This window comes from Cupressus sempervirens, chromosome 3 (assembly GCF_028749045.1).
Source record: "Cupressus sempervirens isolate cs-2001-9-10 chromosome 3, ASM2874904v1, whole genome shotgun sequence".
In the NCBI taxonomy this organism is placed as follows: Eukaryota; Viridiplantae; Streptophyta; class Pinopsida; order Cupressales; family Cupressaceae; genus Cupressus; species Cupressus sempervirens.
In genome coordinates, this window is record NC_143120.1 from 258,936,049 (window position 1) to 258,947,586 (window position 11,538).

The following is an 11,538-nucleotide window of genomic DNA, read 5'->3' on the forward strand; positions in this document are numbered from 1 at the left end:
ATGGAAAGTCCATTTAGTGGTTTGATAGCTATCCACAACATTTTCTTTTGCATTGTTAAGCACATCCATTTAAGGGTTTTCCTTTGTGATATCACTTAAAATCACAAGGGTCGGGTCAATCAACTCCTTCATTTGAATTTTTCCCTCTTTGCTCTCCTTGACCATTGTTCTAATCATTTCTCTACTGATCCCCATCCTCGTAGACACACTATCAAAATTCCTCCGCACCACATTCCTGTCTTTGCTTGAAATGCATTTGTAATGGCTGGTTCCAAATTCCTCGTAATTCTGCTTGTGCTCTTCCCACACCCCTACTTCTTATTAGTCTCATTGCTATCCTTCCCCGCCTCCTAATTTTCCTCTTTGGATTCAAAATCTCTCCCTCTTTTCTGACCCCTGAAAGTCTTTCCCTCATAATCCTCCTCTCTATTGGCAAGTATTTTTATGGTAATGTTTCTCTTACCACCCGTCCTCTTCTTATCCTCCTCGTCTCTAAGATTGGTTTCCTTTTCCCCATTAGCGTTGTCACCCTCCATATCCATGCCCTCCGCCCTTTGATTGTAGTCCCTATTAGACGAAATCTCAAAGCCCTATTTAGGTTTGCTATTCTCTTTTTTCTCTTCCCTCTCCATTTTGATTTTCTTTTTACCAATTTTGTACTATGGGGTAGCATCCTCTTCCGTGTCTAAGTGCATCTCTTGGCTGTCCTCAGTTTTAGAAGGATTATTTATATGTAACATATATATATATATATATATATATATATATATATATATATATATATATATATATATATATATATATATATATATATATATATATATATATATATATATATATAATATGCAAATATATATTATATTTTATTCAGTATATATACATATCTATATATGTAATATACATATCACATATACATACATACATATGTGTGTGTGTGTGTGTGATATATATATATATAGGTAATTTATTCACATACCTTAATCTATTTGCTTGTTTCACTTGGATTTAGTTTGGTTATTGTTTTTATTTTTATTTTTTCTCTCCATTCTATTAACCTTTTTTTGCTTGCAATTGTAAGATGCCTTCTTGCTTAGTCTTTTACACCAGTTATATTATTATTATTTTTTCTAACTTTGGGGCGTGTGCAAACCCTTTCTCTTGGTCTCCTTTATTTGATGAGTCCATGCTAAATCTGCAACTTACATTTTTTATATCTCTTGCTCTTTCATCCTGATGATGGATCACATAGTGTGATTCGAAACGTTGATGACAAAAATCGTTACACAATCTAATCCATAAACTAACTATCATAAGGATTATAGTCCTCTCCCAACTCATCTGATTCATCTTTACCCTTCTTCCCCACCTTCCTATTCTTAATTTCTTTCCCCATAGACCTCGCCTTGAAAAATTCATAGATTAACAACAAGAGCCCAAACTCATGGAAGGCTGGATTACTTAAGTGCTTCTCCTTATAGTCATTAATATTCTCATTAATAGACGAGTAAAGGAAAAAGGGAAAAGATATCTTTGCCCCACACTTGAAATGGTTAAGAAACACAAAATGGTGGATGCATAGGCAGTTGAATCTCGTGTCGAGGGAAATGTACTTGATTATAACCTTCAACATAAACCTCCACATCGACTTAATAGAGCTCGATGGGTAGTAGGTACCTTTCTTCACTAAGGCCTTCTTTTCCTCCAAATCTATGGTGAATTCAACCACAACTTGCCTAGAAATCCTTCTATCTCTGTAGAATTTCTTCCCAATGATGGGTATCTTGTCACCACATAGATAACATCCTCCATCACTGTGAAATCCACTCCATCAATCTTTACAATCCCCTCATTCCAGCTCTTAACCATGCTTCGTGTAACACAGGGTTTCCACCCATGAAGCCATTTAATGAAAGTGGTAACGTCACTTTTTTTCAAAATGCTCCACACCTTAGAGTGTCTATGCCACTTTTGAGCTTCATCCTTAGGTTCCCTCCTATGTCTTTCCCCCACCATGATTTCTTCCTCTATGGAAGCTTTTCTTCTGGGACTAATAAACTTCAAAGGCAAATTATCGTAAACACTAATCGTTTTCGTAAAAATCCTTTTCACCTTGTGTACTTGATGCCCAAAATTGATCCTCAAAGTGAGATGATGGATATTATAAATGTGAATCGTACAACTATTGTCGTACTTACACATCATATTTCGACGCATTTCCCATACCTCATAAACTTTCATAATGTACCTTTAATGTTTCCCAATCTACCCAGGGATCCTTTCCCTTTCTATCAGCTCAATGATTTCTGGTGGAAAAGTATGCCCATTCGTCCACTTTACAACTTCATTATTCTTGACTGCCCAGTTGGCCAAATTGTCAGCCACTTGGTTGGCTTCCCTATACTCGTGAGCCACATAAGTATTATCAAAAGTCTTAAGGTGTTGAATTCGGTCTTCAATGATAATCATAATCATCCATGTAGGCTCATTCTTCTCATTAAGATAGTCTATAATATTCTTTGAGTCTCCTTCCAGCCAAAGATTTTTGAATCCCATGTCCTGAGCCACTTTGGTAGTTTGATAAGCCATAGTTGTCTCTGCATAATGGTTAGTTTGCACGCCTAGAGGTGTTGAGACAACAACAATCCCTTTTCCGTGTGCATTTTTGATGATACCTCCCACCCCAGCCTTTCCTAGGTTGCCTTTGGCTGCCCCATCAAAATTTTCTTTGTACCAACCCTCAAGCAGGGGAGTCCATCTGCAATCTTCCCTCTTATTAGTATCCATATCCTTTGTGTTGAGAAGAGGGTTATGACCTTTATTGGCAGAGTAGTTTTTTAACAAAGCAATAAGGCTTTCGTGGAAGACTATTTTAGCATTTGTTTCTTTCTCCCTAAAAATTCTATTATTCTGCTCTTTCCACACTCCCCAATAGACATGAGGCAAAGTCTATTTCCACAAGCCCTTGTTCCCATCCCCATACACCCCATGGTGCCATTGTTCAAAGAGATTAGTAGTGTTGTTAGGAAAACACTAGGTCATTTTGAAAAAAGACATGAAATAAGACTAGATATCTCTGATGAAGTGACAATGGATAAAGACATCCACACTCTTGCTGTGATTTTTATACAAAATGCATCTGTTGGGCATCATATTTCTCCTCTTGGTGAGGTTGTCCACCATCAAAATACGGTTTTAGAGCATTATCCAAAAAAAAAATGTTTATTTTGAGAATAAGGCCTGGATACTAGACATTAGCCCAAATAGGGGTAAGTTCTTTGTTTCCTCCTTTTAGCTGGATTCATATCTTTTGTTTCTAGATTATTCTAAAAGAATACATATCTTTTGTTTCTAGACTATTCTATTTACTTTATGATAAATAGAGTCATTCTACTAGATGCAATTACCTTCCATATTCTTTTCATAAGACAAGACTATAGTTCAAACAGAACTCTTGTTAGCTATAGAAAATGTTTTATTCCTTTTTTCAAGCAATATTGTTTTGTCAGACCCACTTCTACTGATATGGTCATGAATCTGACATGGTTATGAATCTGTAAATGAAGCAAGAGACCCATTGACTTGCACAGGCTTAACACTTGCCAAGGGTTTCTGGCAACAGAGTAAAAGAGTTTGTCCACATTAGCCCTGTTTCACATGAGCTATTATCATTGCATTCCAAAAGAAAAGGTTTTATTAGTGCGTCTTATTAAAAATAGAGCATACTTCCGACAGACTACCCCATTTGGCATACATGTTTGGAATCCTTTCAGCCAAGAAATATGAGACTTATATAAAACAGCGGATTACTACCCATATCATATACCCAGACATGAAATCAACTTGAATCAACTATGTTCCTGCCAAACATACATACTATTCAGGAAGGTAATTAGGTGAACCCGTTTGGGGACGACGTTGAAGATATTTCTGAAGCAGGCATATAATGGCACTAGTTTTAACACAGCAGTCTACCAGTAGATTCTAGTTTTGTCCAATAAGTATGCTTTAACTATGGTACAGTTATCTGTTTAAGTTCAACTTTCTGTTTCCTTTCAAATTTGATGATTCATTTACTCTGTGTACATAAAAAACCATTAATTTGTGAATAAAGGAGAAATTTTAATAATCTTGAGCAGGTAGGTTGAAGAGAGGAGTTGCAAGATTTTACCTGGTGAGCGTGATGGCAAAGGGGGCAGCAGATCACGAACACAAGAAGTGTTTGTCGCTGGAGTGACTTGTGTTGATGGTAACCAAGAGCATTATAAACAAAAAGGTTCTTCACTCTGCAAAGCTGTTGGAAAATAGAAAATTGCAGTTCTGAAGCAAGGCATTTGATTCTAACAGATTTTTTATGTTTACCTTGATCACCGTGACTACTGACTGTAACTTTAAGGCGCGAACAGTCCCCCTTGAGTTCACCTGTATGGCAATTAAAACCTAAGATCCTTATTTCCAAATTCAAATTCTTTAAGAAAAACCCCAACAAAATTGAAATTAGAGACGAGAGCAAAAAAATCCTTACAATTTCTGGAGCAGAAACCCCAAGTCTGGTTCATGATATTCCCATATCCCTCGAAACAGTTGCATTTATATTCCGTTGTGCTATTGGAATTGCGAGTGCAGATCCCAGCTCCGCAAACACCATATGAACATGCTGGAATTTCACAACACATATCATTGTCAAAGTTCAATGCATTTTTTTGAATTATTAACTAGCATCTTCCAGACCTCCACTACAATGATTATGAATCAGTTTTAAAGGCTAGGCAACTTATAAATATTGAAGAACAGAGTATCAAGTTGAAATTAATACTAACGATCAAATGGGTTTGTAATTTTCGGAAGGGCGGGCAGGGGTGCCTGGGCAGGAGGCAAGTGGCAGACATCACCGCAAGTGAAATCCATGGTGCCTGCAAGTGCACAACATTATTCACTAATTAGCAGACAATTGTAATTGAGAAGAAGAAGATTTTCACAATTCATATAAAATTATCAAATTTTATGTTCTGAATTTGATTGTGTGATTATTTTGGTATTAACATTTAGAATCACATTCTGTGATCTGTGATCTATAATCAAAATAAAAGAAAGAAAGCATCATGTTGATACAAAAGTAATCACACAGTCAAATTCAGAAATATAAATTATAAATAAAATCCTTCTTCGAATCTCAACCCATCATCACCCGTGCCAGAGTGAACAAAGGATTGCTGTAGAGATCTTAAATTTTGGGGCTAATTTTAAGTTCTTATTATTTTGGTGGGTGTGTGGGAGAGTGGTATTTGCAGAACTCACAATTGGGAACAACGCAGGGTTGAAAGGGAACATCATGGTAAACCTCTGGTTGTTTCCATCCCGGTTTGCATTCACATTTCACAAAGGGGTATTTCTCCGTACCAACGCAGTTTCCATTCCCACAGTTGGTAACGTTGCAAAAATCAGTGTCTGCATTGAATAAAACCAAAAACCAATGAGATTCCGAAAAACTATAACAAATATTTGCATTATGTAAATCTCAAATCTCTGTTCATTTTTTTTTCCCCAGTCTCATGCAAGCTGTTTCTGGTTTTTTTCTGAAGCATCTTAATTGAAAGCCCTTAGCTAATCGTAAATAAATTTTGCCCAACAGACATTCTACAAAAATGGTACTTAATCTCTTAAAAGTTCAATTATTTGTTACGTTCCAATTGGATCATTAATCATTCCTGGACATGAAAATAACACTGATTTTGAGGAAATTAACTTGAAACTTAAAAAACCTGGGAAGAGGTAGGTGGAAGAGAGGCAGAGGATCTTATAAGTTGGTTACCTGGTATCCATGATGGCAAAGGGGGCAATATGTCGTAGAAGTCTATGGCAAAAGTGACTTGAAATGTGGTGATAGTAAACAAGAGCACAATAAATAAAACCTCCTTCATCCTGCAAATACGTTAGCCTCTGAAAAAACAAGTGCAGAAGATATGAAGGTGGGTTCGCAAGAGTAACGAGTCTGCATATCTGGAGTGGGATTTATATGGAGTCTTGCCTGACATATGCGAATTTCTAAGTCTAGATTACAGTCATAAATAACAAGTCTATTCTGATATCATATTTGAAATGACTCAGCGACTTTGAGAAGAGCCATGGAAAAACATCTCTCTAGAAGATGGACTTGGACTTCTCCTTATAGGCTCGTGTTGAATGTCGCGAGGCATTTTTGTGCGGGTAGCATCTTTTCCCTTTCAGACGTTATGGAAAGAGGTCAGCAGGGATGGTGCATAAAGTCGTCTTTATATAGGTCCACACATTTATTGTGTTTGGCAAAACTACTTGTTGATTTTTCATCATTGCTATAATGACACTTCTATTACGTTGGATGGTTATTTTGTTTACTACAAACTAACTCCTTTTATGTCGATGATACGGTGATACCATTTTTAATTCACCAATTCTTAACATAAATTTATATTGACCATTATTAGGTTGGATATTATTGTTTACACAAACTTATTAGTCCCCGCCTTGCATAAGGCAGGGTTCTATTGTTTCAGTGGGCACTAAATAGTTAAAGCAAATAATCATTTCTTAAAGTTTGGACATGAATTATTTTAAATCTCTTTTTTGTGATCTAAAATCTAATGCATTATTGTAGTGATCATTTATTGGTATTTGAGATAGATGTGATGTCTTTTTAAATTGTTCTGATCATGACATTTTTTAGAGTTGGCAGATAGGTATTAAAAATCGATTTGAGAACCAGAAACCAACGAGGAATCTAAAAACAAGTCTTTCAACCAAAAGTAGCAAAAACGTAAGTTTTAATTGTATTTTTTCTAAACCCTCATCTGCAGGCACAAATACTGGAGATCTTATTTTGTTTTATTTGCTTTTTTTGCATTTTGAACAATTCAAAGTGTTGTTGGTGCCATTTTCTGCTAGTATATAAACAGGTAGCCATCCTGACTTTAGCCAACAATATTGTTGTGAGAACAACTGCACTTTCAATCCATTTCTTCTTCTTTTTGCCTTTGCGGATTTAAAATATGTTTCATAAAATAAAAAAATTAGGGCTCTTCCCAAAAGGAACTAAATAAAGCTTGGGTTCAAAGGCTAGAATCTATGAAGTGATTTTGCAGCCCTTCTCGGGATTAGCGATTTTCAACTTTCTACTATTTTGGGTTTCTTGAACTTAATTTTTCCCTCTACAGTTTCAGATTTCTTGAACTTATTTTCCAAGTTGTAATTGTTCTGTTTCAGACTGAAGGAAAAGAATTGTCCCTAGTAGTATGTTGAGTATTTTTTTGTGCCTCTGCTAACCCAAGGTTTTTAAGGCTTGCTTTTTTCATTTTTCATTTTTGTTTGCAGTGATTAATCTTAGCATTTGATTTCTGTAGGCTTTTTCTTGTGCACGAGTGTTTCAGTCGGTCTATATATATATTTTTGTGTCTCTTCATGTTTCCTTAAGAAATATTATGTTTTTTCGATTCGGTATTTATTTGAGTGTTTTCATGGGGTTTCGTCTCCACGATTTCTTCTATTTCCTATTTATAGGTAGGGTATAAAGTAGGTTGCTAATAGGCCCAAAAGATCTATTTTTTTGATCTGATTAGATTTTCACAGTCGATGACGGATGTTTGAAAAATATTCCAGATTGAAAGATCCCGTTGTTATTCTTGTTAAACTCTTGCAGACGACGATTTCCATATTGATTAAAGATCGCTGCTCATTGTTTCTTTTTCGTTGATGTAGTCCTGTTTTCAAACATTTCATGTAGTTTTCGTCCAAGACTTTTTTCCACTGAAGAAACTTGATGTTTTTAAACGAGGATAAAGGCTGTGGAAACTGTTATCCTCACTTTCTTTGCCTCTGATTTGGCTCATGTAGCACGGTACCTAGATGACTGTTTTGGCGTTACCAAATGCTTGGAGAACAAGGTCTAACCATAAGACAAAAGACAAAGAAATTAGAAGAAAATTATACAGTAACAATGCAGTCCTAAAATAGTATAATAATATAAACTAACTTTTACAAAACCATAGCCCTATATTTGGAAACATTTAAAGCCAAATCAAAAGTCAACCATATCTTTAGTTTAAAAAACTTAGTTATAGAAGAATCATAAAGGATTAGTAGCCTTGCATGTAAGCAACATTTGCCACTGCAAATACATAACCATTTAACTCTCCAATTCTTGCTCCCTTGTATTGTTGCATCATATGTGTATTATATAAATGAGGTAGGCCTGTAAATGGATTGATGACAATCAATATATTTCCTGTATATGTTTGACAAACATTGCATAAATCATATCAGTCTGGTTATAGCATATTTTATATTCATTTTATATAAAATCTACTTATTAACTTAAAAGATCTAAACATTCAGTCAATTAAATTACTTGTATTTTTGCTTTGCTCATAAATTGATATTCAATAACTAAATTTCTATTTATAAGTGTAATTAATTTTGAACTTGTAGTTGCATTCAACTCTCTTCATCTTGCCATGATTTATTAATTGGTATTCTTGTTGTCGAGCATATATTAAAAATTACTCATGACACAAATTTTTAGATAATTATAGTACGATTGTAAACTTAATTAAAAATCATTTAAAATTATACAATTGTTTAAACTTTAAATCATTTATGTTAAATAATTCTCCACATGTATCCTATATCTAGATCTTTATTTGTAGTAAATATATATTTTAATTGTATTCTATTTGTTTTCTTACCCCACTATTCTCTTTGCAGACATATCAACTAAAATTCTATACAAATAGAGTGTGGAAGCAATCTCTATAGCGTATGCTTCAGACATTTCACAAGAACTTACCCTCAAGCTCAGACTATATAGAGGTAACGAATCTGGAAACTACTATTCATACAAGGTCAGTTACCAACTACTTCATCTACACTCTGAAATATAGCATTTCTCTTTCTATTATGTAACTATTGTAATTGAACATCAGTTGTATCATTCAAATAGTCTAGAGGAAAGTACTCAAATTCTGAAAACCAAAGCATAGAGCTTGCATTTACAATGTCAACATCCACTTCAACTCTACCAACCTTGACTTCATTTTATGTGACACTGCTCCACCAAATGATAGAACACATACATCTAGCAAAAGTTCATTCCAAGTTGCCAACTCAGCTACAACAAGAAAAAAAATTAAATACCATTGCTCCTTGCGCTCTCTAAAAGCTGCAATTCATGACAACAACAAAAATGAAGTAGATAATACCAACAACATGAACAAGATAAATACAACTACAAATCAACATAAGAGAAACATAGGAGCAATTAATTCCCAGCACAGAATAGGCAGACGAGTATGTAGTACTAGAAATAGAGTACAAGAATCAATTACTACATACAACCACATGATCAATGACACAACCATAAAAACATGCACTATTTGTGAAATGCTACACTTCCATAAAAATATATGCCATGTCAATGAAGAAATTGTCAAGTCTTTTTCAATCCTACCTATAACAACTGATGCAAAGAAGATTGAAGTAGGCTAATCAATTTGTAGGAAATGCCTTAAAGCAACATCACTTGGCAAATTGCCTTCCTTTGCTGTACCTTGGAACATAAGATGTAACCCTCAACTAGATGAAGTGCATATGCTAAGTTCCCTAGAAGAAAGACTTGTATCTTTGCACATAGATTTCACACAGATTAGATAGTTAGGATTTAGAAGAGCACAGTGCAGACTGAATGGATCCATCATTAATGTTCTTGTGGACTTTGACAAGGTGCAACGAGCAGTACCTAGAGAAATAGATGAAACAAAAACAATAGCAATCAAGCTAAAAAGAAAACTAGAATATGAAAATGCATATGTCCAAGGCAATGTACGACTTGCTTGTGTAATGAATGCACTAGTAGTTCTATCAACAACACCACTATATACTAGTGAACATGTGCACAAAAACCCAAAATGGGAAATATTGATTACAAATAAGAAGCAACAAATCAAATTAGACATTGAAACAAACATAGAAGTAGCTGATAACATCACTGAAACTGATGAAGAGATGAACTTCCCTACACTATTCTTTGGTTTACCATGCCCAATTGAAATTACAAAAAAACTTGTCATACCAAAAAATTGCTAAATGGGAGCTAATGCATCAGGACAATGACTTCGCAACACATATCACAGATATATTTTTCAAAGCCATTAAGGTTATAATACAAAAAATATCATCGCTTGCTTGGCTATGAATAAGAAAAGGTGAATTGAAAGGTAGAAAACTTGTAGCAAAGGATGTGCGCAACACAACAAAGTTAGACAACATATTAAGATCACCCTTGGGATTTAGATCATTCAAAAGCATACACACATCTCTTGATTACTTGGATAAAACAAGAAAGAATATATTTGCAATGATAAGGCTACCGGGACCTCCTTCCTTTTTTGTCACATTGACTAGTGCTGAACATTATTGGGAACCATTATGCAAAGAATTAGAACATGTATCTCCTATAGAAGAGACTAAACACAATGAAACAATTGAAGACAAAGATTTAGATTTCAAATTTAGAAAAATCCAATTCTTTGCAGCTGACATTTCAATCATAGAGTGAATGCATTCCACAAAATGATGATGAAAAAATGATAGGCTATTTGGCAAAGTCCAAGACTACTATTTCGTAATAGAATTTCAAAATCGTGGAAATGAACACATTCACTTTATGCTATGGATAAAAGATGCTCCAATATAGGGGGCTTGCACAAATAGCGAGATAGAAGAATTCGTTGACAAGTATATCTCATTTGACTCATCATTGCTTGATGAAAACTTGATAAAGATGCAAACACACCACCACACAAGAACTTGCAAGGAATATCAGATGTCAAGTTGTCGATTCAACTTCCCACTCCCTCCAATGAGAAGAACAACAATCTTAGAACCCCTTACAATAGTTGACAATGCAATTAAAGACAAAACAAAGATCTTCTTCAAAGAACAAGAGAATAAACACTTTGCAAAGGAAACTACATTTGATTACATTGCAATGTTGCAATCTGCACTAACAAAGACAATGACATTTGGACAAATGCATTTGCAAAAGATGTTCTAGCATTATGGTATACAAACACAGACACACAATTTATATTGGATGCATACGTCGCTGCCTCTTACTATTGCTCATACATAACAAAGCAAGACAAAATGATGCCCACAACATTTTCTCAACTGCGAAAAGAATGTACATATGCTTATGATGACAAGGTCTAATTTATACAGAAACTAGGAAATGCATTGCTTAACTACCAAAAAATGTCAAGTTGACAAGCTGTCCATATCTTCCTATCATTGCCCCTATGCAAATCAGCAAGGAAAACTATCTTCATTAACACTGCACCATTCGAGAGTAGAGTCTTCATGTTAAAAATCCCAAAGTTGCTAGTAAAAGAAGAAGACAACTCAGAAAACATAATGTGTGCATCTATAATAGACAAATACATAGAGCAACCAGAAGCATTAGAAAACCTATCCCTAGTAGAGTATTATGTATTCTACTATTCCAAAGGAACA

General features: G+C 34.8%; 1 protein-coding gene across 2 annotated transcripts in view; it reads right to left on the minus strand.

Moving 5' to 3' along the window:
* Nucleotides 1-6,137, minus strand: part of LOC149565878 (uncharacterized) — a 45,493-nt gene extending 39,356 nt beyond the window's left edge. The window contains exons 1-6 of one of the 2 annotated variants that reach the window (XM_089819351.1): nucleotides 5,810-6,137; nucleotides 5,296-5,445; nucleotides 4,818-4,910; nucleotides 4,523-4,654; nucleotides 4,360-4,419; nucleotides 4,169-4,234 (exon numbers count right to left, since the gene is read on the minus strand). In XM_089819351.1, coding sequence (XP_089675477.1) covers nucleotides 4,169-4,234; nucleotides 4,360-4,419; nucleotides 4,523-4,654; nucleotides 4,818-4,910; nucleotides 5,296-5,445; nucleotides 5,810-5,918 — 610 coding nt within the window. In that variant the 5' untranslated portion in view covers nucleotides 5,919-6,137. Of the gene's footprint in view, nucleotides 1-4,168; nucleotides 4,235-4,359; nucleotides 4,438-4,522; nucleotides 4,655-4,817; nucleotides 4,911-5,295; nucleotides 5,446-5,809 lie in introns of both variants that reach the window. The other variant, XM_089819350.1, reaches the window with a different exon arrangement.
* Between the last annotated feature and the right edge of the window lie 5,401 nt (nucleotides 6,138-11,538).